Source organism: Juglans microcarpa x Juglans regia, chromosome 4D (assembly GCF_004785595.1).
Source record: "Juglans microcarpa x Juglans regia isolate MS1-56 chromosome 4D, Jm3101_v1.0, whole genome shotgun sequence".
NCBI classification, from domain to species: Eukaryota; Viridiplantae; Streptophyta; class Magnoliopsida; order Fagales; family Juglandaceae; genus Juglans; species Juglans microcarpa x Juglans regia.
The window spans coordinates 1,782,224-1,808,459 of record NC_054600.1 but is presented as its reverse complement, the minus strand read 5'-3'; the positions used below and the strand labels follow the sequence as shown (position 1 = coordinate 1,808,459).

The 26,236-nt window shown below is 35.9% G+C and overlaps 1 protein-coding gene across 1 annotated transcript; it reads left to right on the top strand.

Annotated features, from left to right (window-relative positions):
• Window positions 1-24,273: 24,273 nt before the first annotated feature.
• On the top strand, window positions 24,274-25,884 carry LOC121261534 (transcription factor bHLH94-like). The gene is made up of 3 exons (XM_041163958.1): window positions 24,274-24,938; window positions 25,106-25,507; window positions 25,685-25,884. The coding sequence occupies exons 1-3, from the start codon at window positions 24,468-24,470 to the stop codon at window positions 25,778-25,780; spliced, it is 969 nt and encodes a 322-aa protein (XP_041019892.1). The 5' UTR covers window positions 24,274-24,467; the 3' UTR covers window positions 25,781-25,884.
• The last annotated feature ends 352 nt before the right edge of the window (window positions 25,885-26,236 follow it).

Sequence of the window (26,236 nt, the reverse complement as noted above, 5' to 3'; positions counted from 1 at the left end):
AAAAATAATTTAATTTTTTTAAATCTTAAAACAAAAATAATATTATAATAATATTTTATTTAACTTCATCTCATCTGTACAACCAAACAAGGCGTTATTAATAGTAGGTCTCACTATTTTTTAAAGAGAGTGCAAATTTACACACTATAATTGTATCTAACTTTATTATTCGTTTCTTTTATAAAAAAAAAAAAAACTTTATTATTCGTTTCAATATTATACATTATTTAGGAGAGTAGTGCTATTTGAATGCTTTTAGACTATACAATATTCACATGACATAATTTGATTTATAAGATTTAAATTATAAAATTTATCTTCTAAGGTCTGGTTTAGATAGTGACTTGAGATGAAATAATGAGATGAAGTTAGAGTTTTTTTAATATATTTTTTTTGGTTTTGAGATTCGAAAAAGTTGAATTGTTTATTGTATTTTGTTTGGAAGTTTAGAAAAATTCTAATAATTAAATGAAATGAGATGAGTGTGAGAAGATTTCACTATCCAAATCAAGCCTAAATCAAATTATACCACGCGAATTGTGTAGGGATATAAAAGTATTCAAATAGAATTATTCAATTTAAAAATTGAAACCAATGAAACTGTTTGAAATAGGACAAGGCTCGTAACTTCATCAATGTGATGTTTTTTGTTTCTTTCCTTCTTAGTTATTATGGGATGCTCCAAGGGAGGAATTTGTCTAGCAAATTAAAGGGGTTGGCGTGCGAATTGAATCTTGAATCGGATACCGATATTCTAGAAGTATGTGATTCTGTAATCTATAGACAAATGGGTAGGAGTGGGTGAAGGAGATTTTATAGTCATGACTCGTGTAGACATTGGAGATGTGTACAGCCACATTCAAATTAACAAAAATTTCTCAGCTTAATGGCGTGCAACGACCAGTACCATCATCGCTTTCTATCTTGACCAATTGACATACCAATAACCGATCAGTATATATGAGGTACAAAAACGTTCTTCTTTATTTTAGATTATGTCGTATGAGTTACACTTATTGATGCGACACATTTTAAATGATTCATATTCGTTTAATTGGTAGATATATAGAGTAAATTAAAACTTACAGTACTATTAACAAATATATATGACTGAAAATGATAAAATTTAAAATGAAAAATAGTATTGTTCAGATGTGAATTATATATATATATATATATATATATATATATATATTACAATATAAGATAGTCAAGATTAAGTAAAAGTTAAAATTAGGAGGTCAGCTGATCGAAATGGAGCGTGTCTTTAAATTGACATTAGGCGACGTAGAGGCATGAAAAGGAGCACATTTTTCTTGCTTCACACCCTTTGCAAGCGGCTGTTCGGTGATCCATTATATATCAAACTTGGCATATATCAAACTTGGCTGCATGCAGCTTCTGATTCAATGGGTCAAGGATTAGGAGCATGAGCAACCATCATGTATTTTATTGCTAGTCAAACGAAGTTCCCAAGAAAACAAGTGAAAGGGAGCCATGGCAGGCATGCAGCAGCAGCAGCCAAGCGAGATTCTTAATTAATATATTGGTTCGAAGTTGGACTGGCCAGCGCGTTCTTTCCGGCTTCCTTCCTTCCTTTCTTGGAGGTAAAAAAAATATAAATAATAAACTATATTACCGTCTCACATCGATTAAGTATAGGATTGATTAATGGTTTATAAGCCCTTAGACACTCTCCTCTTGTAAGCTAGTTTTCAAGAGTGAGTTCTACCTAGTAGGTTTATAACAAATGGTATCGAGTCACCCCACGTCTAAAGCCATATTGCGACGGTTGCAATTGTGCGGCACGAGAGGTGATGTCGGCATGGTAGTGATTGCCCGGAACTAGGAAAAGACCTAGTGTACAGCTAGCCTGTGTGAGCGCAAGGACCGCCGTGAACGTCTGCTGCAGAGTGCGGTGGTTGTTACGACCCCACATCGACTAAATATGTGATTGGTTGATGGTTTATAAGCCCATACGCACCCTCCCCTTTTAAGCTAGTTTTCAAAAGTGAGTTCTACCTAGTGAGTTTATAACAAATTATGAAAGCTATATAAATACCAAAAGATGCGACAAAATTAATATATAATCCCAAATATATAGAACATGACATTAATGCCAATAATACACACAATACCAACTGCATGCATTTCAACAACAGATGGCGGCCTGCGCCCCCTTGAATCCGTACGCCTTAGCTTCGAAGGAAACGGCAGGACAGCCTCCCTTATGCTAATGGTTTGGCAATTTCTTGTTCATATTATTGATGATCTCCGGTCCAAAAAATACGTAAACCAAACCAGACACCGTTTGTTGTAAGGACCAAAAGAACTCCCAACGTAAAATCGCTGTTCTTCTTTCCATTAAGCCCATAACTGACTTCACATATATAAATGGTCAGCCCTCCCATTTTCTTGAAAACATTGGGCCATATAGACACGTTTTGTCCACACTGCTACTTATAATATAGTCTATAATTCTGGCCCAATTTCATTTTCATGCATCTATTACCTGTGCTGTAATAATTGTCATAGCATACATTCAAACTAAGTTGTTGAGATTTAAAAATCTCACTATGATAGTCTCACTACGGTGTCGGTTTTTCAGAACCATAGACCTTGCATACCAGTTTGTTAAGGGCGTCTACGAGCACGTCGCAACTGGAAGAGTAAGGACGAATCAGTCCATTTATTGGCCACTTATTTATTTATCTTCTATATATGTTTTGGAACAATTTGTGGTTTGTAATCTGGTGACTTATGGATGGCATTTAATGCCATGCTTTGGGAGTTTATAAATCTCCTCTGGTACTATATATTTTAGACTAAACATACATTGGGCCGAATTAGTAATATGTTCGGAGCATGATTATAACTGTCATGAATGCAAGGTCGTCGCACCGGACCCTTCCTCATACAGCCCCCGCCCAGGCGGGTGCAGGGTCTGGGAGGGCAGGCTACTCGCGCATAGGTCGGGTAGCATCCCTACTAGATAGATCAAAAAAAGGGAGGGCTTGAGCTTGGGCTCGAGGATTGAGTTTATGAACTTTTTTATATTTGCATTAAGCCCATAACTGACCTCACATAAATGGATGGTCTGGTTCAGGCTCTGGTCCCTACCTAATGTCCCAATAGATCTGCTTTCCCATTTTCTTGAAAAAGGCTCGGCCGGACAACATTGGGCCACAGAGACATGCACGATTTATCCACATTGCTACTATAATAGTGGCCCAATTACCTTCAAAAAACAAAAGGTGGTCAAATGCAACCGACATGTATACCATTTTTGTTCCTTATTTTTAACGTGTAGATCATCGAGGTTGTGTTTTTCCTAGCACTAAAAGCCCTAGGGCCACATCGATCATTCATACCTCAACAATCATGTTTTTCATTGCTACCACATACCAGAGACAGAAACACACTTGTTTATGCATATTTTCCGGTTGGGGTTTGATCATTAAATTAGTGCATGAAAGATCTGGACTCCAAAAGGGCGGCTGGCACCATATATATAGATATATATAGATATATATATATATATCATGAAACACAGAGAGACATGGAGCTTTATCGATCATCAAACCGTAGACACAACGCCCACAATCAACCTTTTAGGACTTTATAATATACTGATGATTACGACTGAAGTAAACAACATAATAATAAAAAAGAAAAAACATGTTTTGATGAATGTCAACCTCAAATTGGGACCCAAATGCACGAAAGGCAGGATTGAGGAATGGATCGACATGCGTATATAAAAGAAAAAAAGCCTCTAGAGTGTAGGCATCTCTGCCTCTAGGGCTATATATAATATGTTGTTTTGGAGTTTTGTTTAGGTTCAAAGCAACCATTATTACAATTACAATAATCATGAAGAATAATTGTAAAAAGTAATGAAGCTTATCCAAGACTACCCCCCCTTCATCTCCCTCCCGGCCTCCCAGCTCCTTTCAACTTTTACCCGCCCCCCTGCAAAGATCAACCATTAATAATCCACCTCATTAACATATATATATATATATATATATAATGTGTATATTATTCCAAGTGATCAAGCAGGCAAATTAAAAGAAATTCCTGGCCGGATGAAATTAATTAGATGGGGGCCAGAGCACATAGGTCAGCACGAGTTTGTTTAGAACAAGACAAGTCTAGCATCATGTCATTTCCAGTCATGTGTTTGTTTCCCCCCCAACTGATTCTCTATTGGGCCGTATATAATGGCCAATTATATATTGCATACCAGCTGCTAACTTCGAAAAGCTACTTTGTTCATTATTAATTAAACTCATCATGGACAATATTCAAATTTAATTAATTAATTGGTTAAAGTTTGATCAAATATATAATTTAAGCACCACTATATATAAATTTATAATATATATATATATTATATATAGGAGTACTTTATTAAAGGAGTTCATGAGATTTTGGATTATTTGTTACCAATTAACATTGATGAGGTTCATTTAATTACCATGCACATATACTTTTTACTTTGGATAGTCATGTATTGGCAATGCATGTCAGTAATATGCATATATCATGGGTTGAGACGTACGTCTAGTTGAAAATTAAGTTGTCAGCAACTATTACGTACGTACGTGTTTCTCGAACACATGATGTCTAGGCTCTCTTGATAAACTTTGATGTGCTCATGTTAATTAGCTAGCACATGAACTATTTTTGGGAAAAAATAATTCCACCTTTCATATAATTAGTGCATTAATACGCTATATATATATATAAATATAAAAATATATCCTATATATCATCTATATATCTATTAACTTGAGCTCATGCATCTTGTTGATCCCCAAGAAAAAAAGACAAAAAAAAAAAAAAAAGACAGAAAATTCAACTTGCTCAATCACATAACAATAATTTTTCTCTTAATTTGTCTGTATTCTTGATATTTTTCCCTAATATGGAGCTGCTATCTAGCTAATAATAATGTACATATTATATCATGTATCAAAGTAGATCGAGAATCGACGTAAATCTTGAATTTGTCAGCATGCAAGATTCGAACATATCATAGACGACGACCTAGCTACTCTAATTTATGTCCTAGCAATATTGCAAGTTAATGAAACAAAATTATAGTCAAGCCTTTCTTAATTTCTAAGGGATTAATTAATTAAATAAGAGCACGTACGTACATTCTAATTAATTAGGATTACGACCACTAACTGATCGACCGATCTGTTAATATCCCATATATTTTCCAACATTTTCTTGCTTGGTCCCAAAGCTCAAGTACATATATACATACCTCATCAATAACTCACAAATTATTAATAAGAAAAAAAAAATGAAGCGAAAAATGGGCCAAGACCCATTATAATATTTATGATTGATTTCTATTAATTCTCTGCTACATACGTACATTGCCTGATCAAATACATATATATATATATATATATACACGTAAATTGCCTGATGATATATATATATATATATATATATATATATATATATATATATCATCATGTCAGTGTCCATCGCCTTCAAGAAAAGAGGCAGGGCCGGCCAAAATGCATCGTGTATGTTTTTTCTTTCTTTCGTGAATTCCTACTTCCAAACCGAAACCGCTGTGTAGTAGTGGGAAGTGGTTTTTTTGTTGCAGCCGCTGTTTCTGATCTAACGAATGCACTGCATGGGAGGGAATTTTGGGGGTGAAAGCAACATGTGATGTTTCATCATGAGCTGCCACAAACATCTACGGTGGAGATTGTCTTGCCCGCCGAGGTGCTCTTCCAAATGCATAATGACAAACGACCATTTTCTTTATGTCAAATCGAACAGCGTCCATTCGATTATATGTTTTCTACGAGGGCCACTCGATATCTTTTGCATGCATATGTTAGGGTTTTGGGATTTTGATTGGGTCACAGGTAGGAAAAGCGTTCTGTCTGAAGTCATGGAGTGACACGTACGCACGTGGATGCATATCGATATACAGTTCTTTTTTACTCATTTAGTAATATATATCTAGAATCGTATATACAATCAGCTGTTCTTTCTTCTGCAGATCATGAATTGTTGACATCATCGATCAGTACTTTTATATTGTCTGCATGATCTATGATCTGTTTCTTAGATGCAGGTTCTTAAGTTAATTTGTGGATCGATCAGTTCGACCAACCTCCGAATTAGTTGCTGATTTTGGGTTTTTATCCTTAGATTGTGGTAAATATGTGTTTTCGTTAATCAAGCTACGTGTTTTAGACAATATTGTGACACGGATATTGTTCGTGATCCATCATGAATATCTGTCATATATACAACGCGTGAACTGTAGATCAGAGAGCCCAAGTCCCTTTTTTATTCATGTGTACACCAATTCTTTGGTAGTTTTGCTGCATTTGTTGACTCCATCAAAAACTGTCTGCTGTTCATGACAATGCCAAAAAATAAAAAATAAAAAATAAAAAAAAGAAGAAAAATAGTGTTTTTTTTTTTTTTTAATAATGTTTTTAAAATTTGACGTTTTCCAAATGATCAATTCCATGCAAAATATAAGGTATTTTCAGAAAGCTATATACGTATACGGCCGCCTGTAGTTTCTAAAGAAATATATATATATATCTATGCTTAGAAGTATTTTGCATTAATATTTGATTAATGGATGGAACTAAAGAAGACGTTTAGAGCCCAATATCCTTTTAATTGAATTCCTTTCATCATTTGTATTTGTCTTGGTGGGACACACTAATCTGGCCCACAAACCAAGGTTTTGTCTTGTGGCCACAAGTAGTAATAGTACTCGTAGTGAAATGAACCAGATATATATATATATACTAGGTCAGGACAACGTGCAAAGCACGTTTACCTAGTTAGGTGAGACAAGATTTTTAATAAAAAAAAATTTGATTTTTCACAAAAGCAATCCATCTATGCCAACATAAGCAAGAAAAATATCAATCCATCTAAAAAACCATTTCGGACAATTATATCGAGTTCAAAGCACACATTTTTGTGTTGAAGTAGGGTCAAAGCATAACACATGAAAACATGTGACACCATACGACAAATGATTTTCAATATCAACACTCTAGAATATTTATTTTCTAGGTCTTGAATAGATAGTTTCTATTTTCTTCATTAAACAAATAGACAAATAAAAGGAAAGAAGGAACCGTAATAGTTACTTAAATGACAATGCATCAATAGCAAAAAGGACACCTTCCTTGATAAATGAACTCAGGAAAATATCAGAAAGCTTTTGCAGGATCATCTCACCAATATGTAGAGCTACTAAGAGCACATGCTGATCCTTTTGAGTGAACACTCCAGCCAAAAAATTGCTGATTAGAAAAAAAAAATCTTCAGTTCAAGAGAAATATTATCAGGATTAATACTGTAAACACAAGATAGCCTGGTTCACCTTGAAATGTTGGTATTCTTAAGTAATTCATGTCAGATTTGCTGAAATAAACTAACTTGTTGATAATAGAAAGGAAGCCATAGCAAAAATATAAATTTGCACCAGAATTAACTACTTGTGCAAGGGGTGAAGGCAACATTACAAAGCCATATAAGGAAAAAAATCAATTTACTGCTATATACCACAAAACCAACCTGGATCAACAAGGGAAGTATATCAATTCCGAATTTTTGCAAAAGACTGGGGGAATTAACTAAAACGGAATTCCTTATCCAACACTTGTTGAGCATCTTGATCTCTAGCTGTAGTAGGTAGAGCTCATTCAGAAACTTCAGAACTTCATAAACCTGAGAATGAAAAAATAGTAATAAAACCACCATTCTGTTTCCTCTAATAACACTATGGAATGCATGAATTAAATTCCATAGTCACGTGCAAAATTGGAAAGCAATAACTGAATCTATAACAATAAGAATCTCACACTAAAAAATAAATGCAAAAACCTCTATGCTACAATACGACATGGCTCATACTTTACCCATAAAAAATGCAATATATGGCTCATATTTCAGCAGTCACATACATAGTTGAAAACAATCCATGTACCCAAAACCCAATGATATAATATCAAACCTACATGAATATCATGATGTTCTGTCATTAACCATATTGCTAACCCAAGTCTCCAATCCGAATGCTTTCTTTTCAGAGAGGTTGTAGCAAAAGACTTTCAAGGATAGTAGTTTTGTCAACTAAGAGTAGTACTCTCTCTAACAAAGCAATTCCTCAAACCCTTTTACACTTCAATCTCCAAAGACACGCCAATACTACACGACTTCTTTTATTATAACAGTTGATTACTGATTACAGGAGGACTTCCCACAGTGACCTCACCTAAATCTTCAAACTTGGTCCATTCTCCCATACAATTTTCTAAAGACAGGGAACATCAGAATGTGAACCCATTTTGTTTCTCTTCCTTTAATATGCTTTTGCTAATGACTACTTGGGCTAACATTTCCCCTACACTAATGGGCTCGAGAAATAAATCGTCCCACAAAGAAACAAATAGTGTATTAGTTTTTAGATATAAAATTGTGACCCTGTATAGGTGTCCTCCCCACAAATTAGTAAATGTTTAGAACAATTAAGTACAAAAACAAGTAAATAGAGCTAAGCATGGAGCAAATTCTTTGTTACACAGTCAGTCCTGCAAAGTACAGGGGATGGTAGCAATGTAGGATAAAATCATCAAATCCGTATATGGAAAATGGATAAACAAAAAATGAAATATAAACATAAATGACAAAAAACAACTGCAGATAAAGAAGCCAAACCATATACATGAAGTGGTGGGCTTACCAAGTAGGATAGCGATCTACCACCACCTGCATTCGTGTAACCACCCATATCAGGTTCTTTTTGCACATCAAGAAGTCCAGCACTCTTAACATGATTAAGGGCTGTTTCCTGGAACCAAAAGCAGGAGGAATAAGGCAATAGCTCATGAAAAAAAATCTCAAACACATGTTATTCAAGAAAAACAGAACGGCCTGTTAAAGGATGTAATTTTGGTTTTTAAAGAAGTGGTATAAAATTTGAAGAATTAATTGTACCTGCAAATGATTCATCAATGTCCCTATAGAAGCTGTATGATCGGCACCTACTTCATATGATCTAATAGAAAAATTCTACCGGAACACAAAACCATCCTGAATAATTCTCCCAAGACCAAAAGGGTCAATGAGCATGTCAGGCTGCCTAGGTTTCCAATCAAGTATCATCCACTGCTTCTCAGTAGCCAAGAAGATTGTGGTGATAGCGCCAAGAAGCATGCTCCAATCAGGTAACGTGTTAATGAAAGTCCTAGGGGCAGGTGACAATGTGTCATGATTCATATACTTTTATTTTAAGCAAAAAGTTATGATACTAACCTCCATTAACCTGGATATAAGTTGTACTTTTTCCTTGTTCTTCTCATTGAAAGCCTCAAGAGCTTCTTTGTATTCTTTCTCCTGTATCAAATTATAAACCCAAATCCACTGGTTCTGATTCGGTTTTCTCTTATAAATCAAAGTAAGATGTTGGATTATTCAACATAATATGCACAGAAAAACTTAATAGAGACCAAATTTGGTATTAGATAAGTGCTTTACCTTCTTCTGGCAGGTATGCCCCACTGGATCAGGTCACGCTTCAAGCTCCTGATAGATCCCATCCATTTTATTTAAGATCAGAACAAAATAGAAAAAATGCAGTCTTACATTTTTCACAATAATTATTGCACTCGACCGACTTTATGTATCTACAAATAACACCTTAAAGTCTCACAATTACAAACGCCAATATTACAACAAAAAACTTGCTAGTACTAAATATTCTATTAAAACAATAGTACTGGATAATTGGTTGGCTTGAATTATTCAACTGGCTTGCATCAAAGACTTTCAGAGGGCCACCTTTGAGTTAACAAATTACCTTGCTTTGCATTGAAAAGGTTCACGAAAAACAAATGATTCTAAAAATTTTTGGGTCTTAGATGAAAACACCCTGTCGCAAGCTCAATCTTTAATGTTTTTTGTTTCAGATCTCGACTTTCGGTGATTGTTTGAACCTATATATGCCTTGTAAAAGTTCATGAGAATTAACATCGAGAAAATAAACCTCGTTGGTAGTATCTAAGTTTTCTCGGCCTTTTACCTCCTCTCCAATATATTTAAAAAAAAACACCTCATTTTCCAATAAGATTGCAAAGACGTTACCGCAAAATATAACAAGATATTGACAACACAATAACCAATCATGAACAAGCCTTCAATAAGACATAATCAAAAAAAATCTAGAAAATGAAATATATATAATAATAATAATAATAATAATAATAATAATAAAAACTTGTTCTGGAAAACAAATACCTAGTTCCCTTCCGTCACTGCCTCCATACGTTGACTAAATCTTCACTTTCTGCAGATCCCAGTTCCAAACCAGAAAAAGAAAACGAAGTTAACCAGGCGGGGCCAAACACTGGATTCGCACACTTGAAACTTGAAACACTTGAAAAGAAACTTGAAACTTGAATCACATCTTCCCACTTCTTATAAAGAAACTTAAAGCAGTGTATACCAAACAGTAAACTAAGATTGGATATTTCTTAGATTTCTTCAACAAAACAAAAAACACGAAAGGAAAAATTCAGGCTTTACAAGTGAGAGCGAAAGAAAGCCGGAAAGATCGAAAGAAAAATAGAAGGTAGAGACTTTGAAAACCCAAAGATAAAGTAAAGATAACACGAAATGGAGTCAATCCAACAGTGATCTTCTTTTTATGGTTTTCCAGTTGCAGATCTAACAGGAACACAAACACCGAAGCACTCAACTTGCTAAAAACGCCGAGACATTCACTAAAACGGCAAAAAACTATAACACCAAAAAAAAAATCTTTCAAAAAATCAACTTGGAGATCTAAATTAAAGAAAGATGACTTAGAAAATAGAATAAGAAAAATAGAAGGAAGCAGTTTTGATGGTTTTGCTTTGCCTTTTGTGGTTTGGAGGGTGCAAAAGTGGTTTTGTTCAGGGAGAATGGGGCTGCCAACGGAGACTTAACTGAGACAAGCTATGAGAATCGGAAGCTCTAGGGGAAGAATGAGAGGGAGGGAAGAACCACAATGTGAAGAATCGAAAGTGTTTGAGCATATTCCCGTGGAGTAGGCTGCCGTAAATAATAAAAAAAAAAAAGATCAGAAGAAGAAAATAAAAAAACTCCACCTTTTCAGTGAAGAACCGTGTTCTTCGTTGGCTGACCTAGCTGCAGTTTTCTTCATTTTCTTTGAGACCAAACACGGGAAACGTTTGTAGAGAGGAGATTTGAGATATTTGAGAGACACGATTGAAGAATCGTGAGGACAGAGTGAGTTTGAGGAGGATCGAGGGTGAGAGAGAGTAGGTCGGGGGGAATATACAGAGGATTGAGAGAGAGCGAGAGAGTGGGTGGGGAGAAGCTTCGAGAGAATGCACATTCCGTTTGATAGCCGTTAAAATAAGACTTTCCGCTCAGTTAAAACAAGAATTTCCGTTTAGCGACCGTTTGATAGCCACTTATATAATAGTAATAGATATATATATATATATATATATATATAAGAACGTCATGAGTACTAGTTAAGAGTCTGGCCTAGTACTCCTATGCATGCATATTGACAATCCATAGATAATTATGCCTTAGAAAAGGGAAAAAGGTTTCTCATCGATCACTTTGAGATACCAAAGCCTTGATAAGAAGAATTTGATTGGATGTGCGAATAAACTTTTTGCTGTTAAAATCATAATAATTGATCAAAGGTGAGAAATCATGTTGGGTAGGTTGGTAAGATTGTGGGCGGTCGATGGATTTGATTGAGCTTTTAAATGAAAACGATTTTGCCCGTTTGTTCGGATAAACCTTGAAAAAAGTATTTGCCTTTTAGCAAATCATGATCTTTTTTTCCTGCCGATCGAATTGGCTTCTACTTTTTATATATATATATCAGCATGGTCGGTATATATATATAGAGTAATTCTACACATATAAATATATAACTGTGAAATACGTAAATTTTACATAATTTTTTTTAAAAAAAGTAAAATCTATTATTAAAAAATTAATTTTTTTCATATAAATCTCATATTTTATTTAATTTATTCAAAATGATTATTGTTACATAATTTATTATTACAAATCTATTTTCTTATATATATATTAAATATGGAAGAACTATCTATATATTTTCTTGAAACTGTAGGCAATGATCGAAACACACACACTCTCTCTCTCTATATCAAAGTTTACAGTTGGATGAAGGGAATAAAGTATCGAATATGCATGAGAGACCCCACAAACATTGATGTCTATTTTCACATGATAATCAAAGGATTAAAGCAATTCTCTCTCTCTCTCTCTCCTTTTGTGGTTCCACATGAAGTAAAGATAAAGCAATGAGTTTCCCTCTGTGTGTGTCTCTCTCTAGCTAGCACCTATAGCTACATAGGTGGATAGAGATTAAAGACATCAGAGTAATGCATGGTCATGTAATCATTATCATTGTTTCAGAGTTATGCGTTCAACAGTCTTCAGGTGTAACATGTTCCCAGGAAGCAAATTAAGAAATATATTGAACATATGAGAGAGAGAGAGAGAGAGAGAGAGAGAGAGAGAGGGAGAGAGAGATTTTATACAGCAACCTCTTGATCATTTACTCGAACCGTGTGGAAAATGGAGTCTCTCTATGACTAAAATCTTCTTGGCAGTGATCACTTTTCATGATTTCCTTGCCTCTGCGCAGCCGCCTCATTGTCTTAAGCTGTGAAAAAGTTATGGCCAGCGGGGTGATGGAATTATCACGCTTTTGGAAAATGAACAACCTTTAGGGTTGAAAACTGACATCGGAATCAATCAAAAACCTTGCAAAAAGTGAGCATTAGTAAATTATTTGGTCATGCGAACGTACCTGCAGGTTTCGTTTTGCTGCCATGTGACAACAAATGCATGAACTAAAATTCCAGGTGTCGGGCAGAAGCATTAATGTATGAAAATAGTAAGGCATCATAGCTTGGGGAGACAACAGAGTTAATTATATTAAAAAAAATTTTTAAAAATTAAATACAAAAATAATAGTAAATAGATAGTAAGAGAATATTAACCCTATCATTTTCTTAATTATATATCAAAAACGCTTTATTTGCGTTGGTTCTTTCTTTATTTTTTGGCCTTTGTCGAGATTCTGTGTATTAATTATAAAAAGATTCATAATGCAAGGCCTAGTACTGTTCTAGTACTACTATCAACAAATTGAAAGGTAACGTAATTTAATTTAGTGGATATCCCACTTAAAAAGATATCATAGAATATAAAATTTTCTGTAGTTGTGGCACCATAACATGTTCTCTCTCTCTCTCTCTCTCTATATATATATATATATACATATATATATATATATATATGTATATATATATATAACATAGACCTAATTAAAGCGCATGCAAGGTGCAAAGATACATATTAAAAACATGCATGCAGTAACCATTTTAGTAGTAGTACTTTTACGTATACATGATGAACCGGCCTAATGTGTTTCTATATATAATGATCAGTAGTACAATGATAATTAGGTGATCAATTAATACAGATGCATGATCTATTAAATATTGATTATACTTATTTAATTAATATATAGTATAATTTTTGTGACGTAAGTTATTGCATAAAACATATGTAATCATGAATTAGGTCCATATTTTTGTTTCTTTAAGGGATGAACTTACACGTAGTACTACTGTGAAAGATAAGGAATTTTCAAGAGGAGACAAAATTGCCTAAAATAGACCAGATGATCATGAGAGGGGTTAATTTAGTGTGGTTTGGGGCCTTCGATCTCCGTCGGCAACAACAAAATCTAAATCCTTGAAATCTGTTTGTTTCCATGCAGAGCTTGACCTGATACTGACAAAGTTTCGGGTATTAAATCCTAGCTAGCACTAGCAGTACCAGAGAAATTATAATGGAACCAAAAAATCATCGATCCATTCTTCAAACCTATTCCCAGCAATGGTACCTAATGCTTTAAATGTGTCCCCACCGACTCCCTAGGGTCCAGGGCATTCATGCATATGAACTACAAATTTATATATATTGCTACAGAAAAAAACCCCAGAAGACAGGAATTTAGAATATTCTACAACAGCTTCCCAAAATTAAACGAACAGACCCAACATGATATATATAAGAAAATGAAGGAACATGTTTACGGGTAATTCTTCTATGTTTGGTTGACTTTATTTGGCATGTTCAGCCTCATTAAAGAAAAAAGTACCCAGGTACGTTATCAAGGGAACATACCACCGGATTTTGCGATACAAATTACGCAAAAAAAAAAAAAGATATCTTGACGATAGCCAGCGATATACCTGGAGCTTAAGGTACTATATATACATACATACAAGAAATTATAGTAGTAGTACTACTACTACAGCTACTGCAGAGAACATATTAATCAATTGCCAATTACAGAAAAACAAACACATTTCGAACTGCTGGGTAGCTAGCATGGATGCATCTACATATGGTTGACTTGGTTATTAGAAACATGATCAGGTGAATGAAATCGAAATGTGAACTCAAAACTACTATTAAGTTGACATATTCATCAGCACTGACAAATAGCCTTGAGGGACCGCGCGAATACAGTCTCCCATGCATGCACAGTTGGTATTAAGTCCATGGATGCGACGTACGTAATTAATTAAAGACGATCAAGTAACCGGCCTAATGACTAATATATTCGCCCTAGCCCTAACTACGACCACTTGATCCAATGATATTCAAGCTATTCATAATTATCAGGATCGATTTTAATTACCTACTCAACGTCCATGATCATTGGATGCGTTTCTTAATGAATTAGATTTTTCATCGACGTAGATAAACATGTTGACATCAGTACGTATATGCTAGCTAGCTAGCTAGCCTATTTTTACCTGCTTAACATTTTAATGCATGTTTTTGAGCTAGTGTCAACATGTTGACATCAGTACGTATAGTACTATGTGTGCAATATGCATGGTGGTCGTACTTCTCCATATATATATATATATATAAATAAATCGCGTAATTAGAGGCCAATCAAAGAAAGCAATAATGTTCATGTTACTGTTTTTGTTCGAATAGTACAAATAATAACTTGATCGGTCTTTGCTTTAAAATTTATATACTTTACACCAGAGAATACGTACGTTTATTAATTAAAAACAAAGTCTATGAATGAATATCAATAGTCATATTATATATATATATATCTAATATATATATTAGTTACAGAGAGAGAGATATATAGTGCGTGTGTGTGTGTGGGCGTGTTTTTGTTTGATTGGCCACAATTTGCATCGGGGTGCATGAATCTACCCGCATACTGAATTGCAGACAATTAATAGAAAAGAAGACACATCCCACATGTAGTTTTATTTTTTTGCAAGACGTGTTACCAAACGACAAATGGATATATTTAAATTGTCGATCCAGCTTTTGTTTTTATGTGAAAATAGCCAAATGTATGACATAAAGCTGTTCAAAGGTGGTTGTTCATGAATATAGAATAGCATCCATATAAATCTACACATGCAGGATGATCAGGACCACATCCTAAAGCACTTAATTAGACGGCACATGAGTAGCACGACATATCGTATATATGCTAGCTAGAGTACTCCTTATATATACTAGAAAGTATATTGACATGATTGATTAATTAGTTAAACTAAAATCTGCAATATCCTGATGCATTCTAATTAGGGTTTTCCTTAAAAAGGTCTAGATCGAGAACACATTGAATTGAAGTAATTGAACATATATATATATATATATTATATATAAGATCATGTTATATATGATGATTCAGATCAAGTTTTACATGTTGTCTGGTTTGAAGACTTAATTAATTAGTTGTCATCGTATCTCTTAAACTATGACATTATCGATACATTCAAATGAGTGCCAGTTGGGTCTAATCTTTCTTTAATAGTTTTAGATTGGTTGGTGAAGATGGATGGCCATTTTTTACTCAAAAAGTATTAATTAGGTGCATATTTCTTGGTACAAGATATTTTATTCCACCAACTTCCAAGGTAATCCTTCGGAGTAGCTAGCTAGGACTCGGGAGTCTTCCATCCTTTAAGGTAAAGAACGACATAATCGTCTATATGACGTTTGCATCACTTCAAATATTTTTTTATTACTAAATCGGTTTCTAGAATGAAGACCAACTTAAGCCTAGCTACTAGCTAGCTATGTGGTCGGTGTTACATAGGGTTGAGTGCAGTAGGATTTTCTATATGTTTTGGCTGCTAAATTTCTACGTTGACTAAAATTACTTGTATAAACCAAGAACCTCGGAGCTGGCTGCATGCAGTTAATTAATTAGTACTACTAAGATTTTGCTTTGGTCATGTTCATTAATGGAATCAAATAATACATGATGCATGTCGACACATGAACTGATGAGGAGAGGTCGTCGTACGTGACGAAGACGATGGAGGCACCCTCGATCACACGACATGCATGCACGTGATGCAGAAGATGGTCAGTAAGCCACATGAATTGCAAATCTGGCCGTATGATTGCTTTAAGGAGCTAGCTAGACGTTACAGTAATCTTCTTATAGGCCGAAAGGATCATCGAACAATGAGTAATTTGTAAAAAGATATATAGAGCCGTACAGTTTTATGTATGCATGTGGCCCGGAGCAGTAGCTAGAAGGTAGTCGACGAAGCTTAATTTGGCTGTTTGTTTTGGATCACATGGATTCCTTCTGTACACTTCCGACATCCAACGCTATCATGTACAATAAAACTTTGCATCTCTCTCTGATCTCTCTTGTAAAGTTCTTAGGCTTTTCTCTTTCTTTCTCTAAACTTTCTTTTGTAAGAATCTCTGCAATGTACAGCCTTCTCTCTCTGATCTCTCTCTCTCTCTCTCTCTCTCTCTCTGTGCTCGTGCGTACGTCCGACCGTATTATTACCAAATGACGAAGCGCTACCTCTTCTCTTGATCCGAAGGATTTTAAAAGTTGCTTGGAAGGACGTGTAAGCCACCCTCCTTAAAATCTGTGGTCTATATTGGTCTTTGATTTTCACACTCAATGACGAGTACAAGAAGAACGCACGGAGATCTCCCAAAGTTGAACTCAGATCGGAAAAGCTGAGGCACAGGGAAAAAAGAGAAAAAAAAAGAAGAAGACAGAAAGATAAGAATAGCTAGTTAGAGAAAAAGGAAAAAGAGATCAGAAAAAGCATAGCTCCATGATTTATATACATGGGATGATTAAAGATTATATAATCTCTGACCCACATTAATCTTGATCTGGTGATCGATCTCTTTTAAGTTCAATTTTGAAAAGGACCTTATATATATATAGCCAAATAACCAATTCAACACATCATCTAATTTATAATTAGTAAGGAAATGTGAAAAACATTGTCGTCTTAATGTACTAGCCTCACTTGATCAGCAAGTACTTCATCATCATGTGGTATTGTAACTCTTCGCACTTAATTTGTTAGGCTGAGTTGATAATTTGATCTATTTGGCAAGCTTGAACCCATCATCATCTGCTGATCTAGAACCTTCTTCACCTGGAATCAATTGGTGCACCACGTTCAATTCCTTTCTTCTAGTACTTGATCCTCTAGGAATCGAGATAATATGACAACATATTAACGCCTTCCACTATCATGTGTTGGGTTTGTTGATAGTTTGTTCTTATGCCAGCCCAATATATTTGATGACCAGGCCCAACAATGATTCGTTACGGTTTTTTGGTGGAGTTTCAATGAGACTTGGATCATGGAGTGCATGCTTTGGCTGATAGGCCCAAGCCGAAGTGAATGCCAGACAGACAGATCGCTCAAGAAATGCTAGACAAACGGTTTTTTTACTCTGCTTGTGGCTTAAGAAACGCTAGGCAGAAATTTCACTCAGCATGTCGCTCAAGCGAAACTCAAGCAGAGAGTTCGCTTGACACTAGTTTGAGCGGATATAAAAGAGAGAGTTCGCTCAAGCGAATAACGTGATAATTGTGAAATCAGGATTTTCTTTGTACAATCCTATATATATATATATGTTTATTATGAACAATATGATCGTTTGAAACAATATATTTCGCATCCACTATAAGAAAAAGAGCATTTGTGAAAGATTATTTGTGATAATATATAATGACTATCTGCGATGAAAACAGACTCATTTTAATAGAAAATAATCATTTTTGTAAAAAATAGCTGGCCACAAATAAATAGTTTTCTTATAGTGATCAAAGTGTATTTTGTTATTTCTCAAGATAATAAAATCTTGTGCAGTTTTGTGGACATATGCATGTTGCCGAACCACAAAAATCTTTAATTATGTCGCGTGTTTCTTACTTTGTTTTACATTTCTATCATGGTTTACCACAACATCATGGGTATAGGAACAATTCATTTTCGTCGAGTTGCTAACACCAATATATTCTTTCCCAGCTTGATGTTCAAGCTGGTATGGATATTTCGTCACCCATTATGGAAATGCTAGGATCAATCACTATTAAGGCATCTTAGCAACCAATTCAATCGTATAACCACTCAAGCAACCATGCACCAACAGAAGGCAAAAAGCATATTCTGGAACCTGCCTCCATAATAGAATAATATTCTCTCAAGCCACCTGTAATCACATGAGTGGCACATTGTATAAAGTTTGTTATGCAATCCTCTATAAGTAGATGTTCTATTGTACACGAGATATAATGAAAAATAGAATTAATGAATTTCAGTGTGTTGAAACTTTGAAAGAATAGAATGCAGGCAAGATATTTGAGAGAAATTCAGACTAAACATACGAAAGAGCCTAAGACTCACGTCTCCTCAATGACCTCTTTAGAAAATACCTCCCATCCGTCCCCTTCCTTCTCCATTCTCAATTCTGCTGCTCACTTTATTAATATTAAACTCACCATCCATAACTTTCCACTATGGAAGGCACAAATTGTGCCTTTCCTCAAAGGCCATCAAATGTTTGGTTATGTTGATGGTTCTACCCCTTCACCCACTGCATTTGTTGATGGTAAAACAAATCCTGAATATACTCGTTGGCTTTCACAAGACTAGCTCATCATCTCTACTCTCAATTCCTCATTGTCCAAGTCAATTCTTGCTCAGGTTTTAGACTACACTATCTCTCATGAGGTATGGACAACTCTTAAGAATATTTTTCAAGCTCAATCCTCTGCCCATGTCATCCAAACCCAATACCAGTTTGCTACCCTAAAAAAAGGCACTGAATCCATCTCAGAGTATTATAACAAAGCCAAAACACTTGCATCTTCCCTTAGTGTCGCTGGTCATACCCTCACTGATCAAGAGTTCTCCATCTACCTTCTTACTGGACTTGGTACATAGTATGAATCAATGGTTACCTCCTCCCTTGCACCTTCTTGCTGGACTTGTTATTTAGTCCCCTGCACCCTACTTCCTCATCGCCAACTACACCCATCTCCCACTCCAAAATTCACATCCCTCTAATTGGTTTCCTGACACGACTACGACAAATCACTTCACCCCTGATCTCTCTTCTCTCAACCTCGATTCTGTGTCTTACCAGGGTTCGGACCAAGTGACGATTGGCGATGGATCTTCCCTTCCCATCCAGAACTTTGGCTGGGCTCAATGGAGTTCTGCCTTTGGCAAATTTCTCTTGACTAATCTCCTTCATGTTCCCTTGATTTCTCGCAATCTACTTTCCATGAGACAATTTTACCTTGACAATAATACCTTGATTTCTCTTGACTAATCTTGCACTCTAGTTTTTTTTCTTGTGAAGGATTTTCGTTCCCAGGCGGTGCTTCTCCGAGGTCCAGTTGAGAACGGTCTCTATGTTTTGTCATCGAAGCCCTCTATTTCGTTGTCTCCTTCATATCCAAAAGCTCATCTCGACACCAGGACCTCCTTTCTTCTTTGGCATCAACGCTTGGGTCATCCCTCCTCCTGCATCACTAGCCTAACACTTCAACGTTTTCAGCTTCCTTCAACGCCTAGCTCTAGGACTTTATTCTGCTCGGCCTGCTCTCAAGCTAAGGCCCATGTTCTCCCCCACCCCCTTCCCTCTCACGGTCCACTAGGCCTTTCCAACTTATTTTCTTAGATGTTTGGGGTTCAACCCCTGTTTTATCCACTATGGGTTGTCATTTTTACCTTTCTATATTAGATGACTTTTCCAAATATGTTTGGCTCTTTCCAATGAATGCTAAATCTGATGTTTCCTCCATTATTATTGCCTTTCTCAAATTTGTTAATAATTCATTTCCACATAATATTATTTCGGTTCAAATCGATGGGGGTTGAGAATTCCATCCACTTAGGTCCATTTTTTACTCATGCAGCATATCTCATCGAATCACTTGCCCTCATTCACATCCTCAAAATGGAAGTATTGAGAGAAGCCATAGACACATCGTATAAACCGGTTTATCTTTACTCTCCCACGCTTTCATGACTCAAAACTATTGGGCTAAGACATTTTTAACCACCACATATCTAATTAATCGGATGTCCACTCCAATCCTACAAAATAAGTCTCATTTCGAAGTTTTAATGGGTCTTGCACCCGATTATATTTTTCTCCACATGTTTGTGTCCGCTTGTTGGCCTAATCTAAGGCCCTTCAATCGCCACAAGCTGGACATTTGCTCCAAGATGTGTGTCTTTATGGGCTACAGCCCAGACCATAAAAGCTATAAGTGCCTCCACCTTCCCTCGGGCTGGGTATACATCTCAAGAGATGTTATCTTTAATGAATTTCTTTTTCCTTTTGAGCCTAAGTCCGCTGACCCAATCACTCCCTCACTTTTTTCAAATATTCCCCCCCTCTTTTCCCACTTTCACCATACACGACCTAGCCCATTGGCCCAATTCCTCCACCATCCAGTCCCCGTAATACACCCGAGCCCAACTCAATTTCGTCTTTACCTTCAAACCCTAATTCCTCGTCTTCTTCCTCAGCCGACATTGACTGTTCCACTCCCTTAATCTCTTTCCTGATACCAACTCTCATCAGAACTTCATCTTCTTCCAATCATCCTGTCCAAACCCTTCCTCGCCACCCTATGACCACTCGGTCTCAAACCCAGACCCTATGTCCTCAAGTACGGACCGATGACACTGTCCCGTGGCCTTCAAAGAAACCCTCTGTCTCTTTCACCATCATTCACTCCACCTCATCATCTCCCTCCACCTCTTTTATTTCAGAGGAACCTTCCTTTGTAACCGAAGCTAACAAATACCCTAAATGGCGTTCTGCCATGGCTGATGAGTTCCAAGCCATTCTCCTTAACCAAACTTGGGATTTAGTTCTGTCTTCTCCCTTGGCCACAAGTCGTGCTTTACAGCTTTCAAGGGTTTCATTAACTCTCCTTTTAGTTTTCAAAACCCATTTTGATCCTAAAAACTTGGTTTTCTTTATAGGTTGAAACACTCTATAGGTTGAAACAAGCTCCTAGAGTTTGGTTTTCTAAACTCTCTGATAAATTATTTTCTCTGAGTTTTATTGCATCACACTCTGATTCTTCCTTATTTGTGCTAAAAATTGCTTCTGATTGTCTTTATATACTGATATATGTTGATGATTTGATTGTTACTGGGTCAAACTCTAAGATGATTTCTGATTTCATTGATTCTTTGAGTTTACATTTTCCTATAAAAAATTTGGGCATGCTACACTATTTTCTAGGGATTGAGGTTTCTCGAGATTCCTCAGGGTTGTATCTTTCTCAATCCAAGTATATTTATGATCTGTTACTTCGTACCAATATGCAATGTTCCAAACCAGTCACTACATCCATGTCCTCAACAACCAAATTAACCTCTCTTGATGGTTGTACCTTTGAAGATCCTCAGCTATACCAAAGTGTCATAGGCAGCCTTTAGTACCTAGCCTTTACCAAACCTGGCATCTATTTTGCTGTAAACAGAGTGTGCCAATTCATGCATTGCCCTAGACTCCCACTGGTAGGTTGTAAAAAGGATCCTTAGTTATCATCGACATACTCCACTTCTAGGCCTACACTTTTCTCCCACCTCATCTTTTAAACTTTTGGCCTTCTCTGATGCTGAATGGGTAGGTTGCCCTGATGACTGTAAGTATACTGGCGGCTTTTGTATATTTTTTGGTAGCCACCTTGTCTCTTGGGGTTCAAAAAAATAAGCCACTATCGCTCGGTCTTCTGCTGAAGTCGAGTACAAATCTGTTGCCAATACAGCATGTGAAATCCTTTGGTTGTAGTCTTTAGTCAAAGAATTTGGCATTTTTCTCACTCAATCTCCTTCCTTGTGGTGTGATAATCTAGGATCAACCATGTGCTTCATTCTCGGACCAAGCATATTAAGCTTGACTATCATTTTGTTTGAGAAATAGTTGCAACCAAGACACTCCAAGTATCCTTCATTTCCAGCAAGGATCAAATTGCGAATATCCTGACCAAACCACTATCATCTGCACGTTTTCATCTGTTACGATCAAGCCTCACTTGACTTCAGTGCCGCTTGACTCGCGGGAGGGTATTAAGGCATCTCAGCAACCATTTCAGTCACATAACCACTCAAGCAACCATGCACCAGCAACCGGCAAAAAGCATATTCTGGAACCTGCCTCCATAACAAAATAATATTCTCTCAAGTCACCTAACATCACATGAGTGGCACATTGTGTAAAGTTTGTTATGCAATCCTATATAAATAGATGTTCTATTGTACACGAGATAGAATGAAAAATAGAATCAGTACTGAATTTCAGTGTATATCTTTTGTGTGTTTAGTCCGAACTTCTCTCAAATATCTTGCCTACATTCTATTCTTTCAAAGTTTCAACAATCACATGCATCATACATCCATATATGCAATCTAGTACACCACACTATGAATTGTAAAAATTATATTTTATTCCTGTATGAATGTACATGCATGTAAATTCTCTAATGAGTGACGAAATATGGCCGTTAGTCTTCACTTGGGGGTCTTGTTAACTACCCTCTTATGACAACAATACATTCTCACAACTGCCTATTTTAATTATTGAGCTTGCAAACTCCTCAATCATGCAATTAAGTTGATGGAAAAGACTTGTTCTCATTCAATCTTGTCCAAAATTTCTTTCGGGGCCAACATGTTTTCTTCTAATAACAAGGGCCTTGTTCGGCCATCTCCATCCAAAATATCGATCCCCATATATATATCGTTGTGCTTATAACAATATTATATATGCATATATGTTCTAATTCAATGCAATTCATGATCATCTCATCTAATTTAATCCAAATTAATATTCTAATTTTGTCATATAATTAGTAGGACGTTCTTGATAATTTGTCAATTAAAGACCAGGCTGATCTCCACATCTAAAACAACGAATGATCGATCATGCATGGGGTTCAAAACTTGTTGATCGCGCACGTATAGCTAGCTTAATGTGGGGTAGGCCGATCGATGAATTTCCCAAGGATGGATGCCTTGTTTATTTTAATCTCCTGATCTTGATGATCATCATGTAAATTAATATGGTATTAACTGCTCATCACAGCTTGTTACTTCTCAATAATTAACAGGTCGTAAATTAAAGCACGCATGTTGGCTGTAAGAAACTATATATTTAGATCAGTTAGTAATGGAGACGAAGAAGGCCTTAATTGCAAGGATTAATTGTCGCAAACTGCATATATATATATATATATATATATATACACACACACATGACACACACATACATATATATAGCTAGGTACTGTGCCATGCATTCACGGCCATTACCTGTCCCTCAGTCTAAAACAGATCATTCTAGGCAATTAATTGAAATGGAGATTGAATATTTCTACCAATTAATCTTGCAACATTCTTATATATATATATATATATATATATATATATATATATATATATATATAATGCTGATTTTCTTTAATTTGCCATAATTCAAAATCTGGCAACTAAGCGTGTAAAAATGTAATTGGTTTCGAATGAAAGTCAATAGATCATGCGATGTGCACTGTAGACATGGGAATACATACACATATTATATATATATATATATATATATATATATATACATACGTGGAATAAGAGTTTTATTCATTTATTTATCTAAAAATGCTTTGATTAAAGATAAAAACATTGTAATTATCATATTAATTCACTGGATCATGATGTGACAGGTGTCTCAAAAATGGCGAATAAGTGACCCTACTACTTGCTGATCGTATAAGCATAAGGTCTTCAAAACAAAATCATAGCTCCGATTATGTTTTCTCTCTTTGAATGAGTTCAATTTTATTTCACGTGCCATATATGCTGTAGATTTTGTTTCATGTAGGCCTTTAAAAGCACCAAACCTTCATCCAAAGAGGACCCCAAAAGGCAAAGCGGTCTCTTTCTGGGTCTCTATGCAACCGATCTTCCATATATTTCTTTCAACTTAGAGAGAGAGAGAGAGAGAGAGAGATTAAGATCAGAGAGGGATCAGAGGAGAGAATGGCACTTGAAGCTGTGGTTTATCCACAAGACCCATTTGCTTACGGTGGCTACAACTTGTTAGCAGGAAGCAATTGGAGCTATGACTTGGGCCCAGAAAGAGAAGATGAACAAGCTGGCGGTACCTTCGATTTTCTCGAGAACCAAACGGAAAACTGCCTATATGGAGATTACTATTCCTCAACTTCTTCAATGCTACCACATCTGAATGAACTGCACAGCTACAATCCATCCTTAGAAGCCACCAATGCTACTGCGTTAACTGCTGACGAATCCCAACAATTAGTTGATACATCAACAACCTCCATGCCCAGTCGTCCGAAGAGACGTCGGGCAAAGAGTAGAAAGAACAAAGAAGAAATCGAGAACCAAAGAATGACTCACATTGCTGTAGAGCGGAATCGAAGAAAGCAAATGAATGAATATCTCTCCGTGCTTCGTTCTTTGATGCCAGACTCCTACGTCCAAAGGGTATCACTCTGATCCATCCCTCCCACACCCCCCCCCCCCCCCCCCCCCCCTTCTCTTATTTCCAGCAAAACTTCAAAAAAAAAAAAAAAAAAAAGATATCTTCTTCTTTTTTTTTTTTTTGCTGAATTGTTTATTTCTAAATATATTTTCTTTGTTACTTTATTCAGGGTGACCAAGCATCTATAATAGGGGGTGCCATTAATTTTGTAAAGGAGCTTGAACAACGTCTGCAATTGCTTGGTGCTCATAACGAAATGGAGGCCGAAAACTCCGATGCTTGTGTATCTTTGCCTTTCTCTGAGTTCTTCACCTTTCCGCAGTACTCAACAAGTTCGACTTACTGTGATAATTCTGTGGTCATGACTGAACAAGTGGGGGAGACACGACTGGCCATTGCTGACATAGAAGTAACCATGGTAGAGAGCCATGCAAACCTCAAAATAAGATCAAAAAGACGGCCAAAGCAGCTTCTTAAGGTTGTCTCTGGGTTGCATACTTTGCGCCTCACAGTGCTTCACCTCAATGTCACAACTGTAGATGAAATTGTGATGTATTCTCTCAGTGTCAAGGTTAGTCGACAAATTAAATAGTTGTCACAGAAAACAAACACTCACAGGGGCAAAAAAACTTGATATGTATTGTGGAAAAGATGGAAATTTAGTATGGTTTCTCCACAAATTTTGCATTTATTGGGTCGTTTTGTCTTGGGCCATAAGTGGGGTTTGATTATGGAGATTTTGATGCAGGTAGAAGATGATTGCAAGCTGAGTTCAGTGGATGAGATCGCCACAGCAGTGCATCAGATGCTAGGTAGGATTCAAGAAGAGGCAATGCTGAATTAGAAACCTTGTTTTAATTTGCTCTATTTCACCATGCATGAGAGACCACTCTGTTTTTAGGAAGTATCAAAATTATTGAAATTAATGTTCTCTCATTTCACTGTGCTTGCTCTAGGTTTCTCTCCTCCTTTCTTTTTATTTTTCTGGCCTCTTCTTCATGATTCTCAGACTAGTGATCTTGCGCCTCTTTCTTTCTTTGTTATAACTGTTTTCTTTTTATTTTTTTAGTTTAGTTTAGTTTCTATTTTATTTTATTTTATTTTTTAATTTTGGTTGTTTCCAAAAGATCAAGATTCTGTATGAACAAAATAACGCTTGGGTGAATTCAACCCATTTCTGTTACATTTTCTGGATGAATATATAATTATAAATGGATCATATGCATGCGTAGACGGCGAAGAAATTCATCTCATAAAATCAATTTAATAAGCGAGTATTGCTCATTTTTTATAAATATAT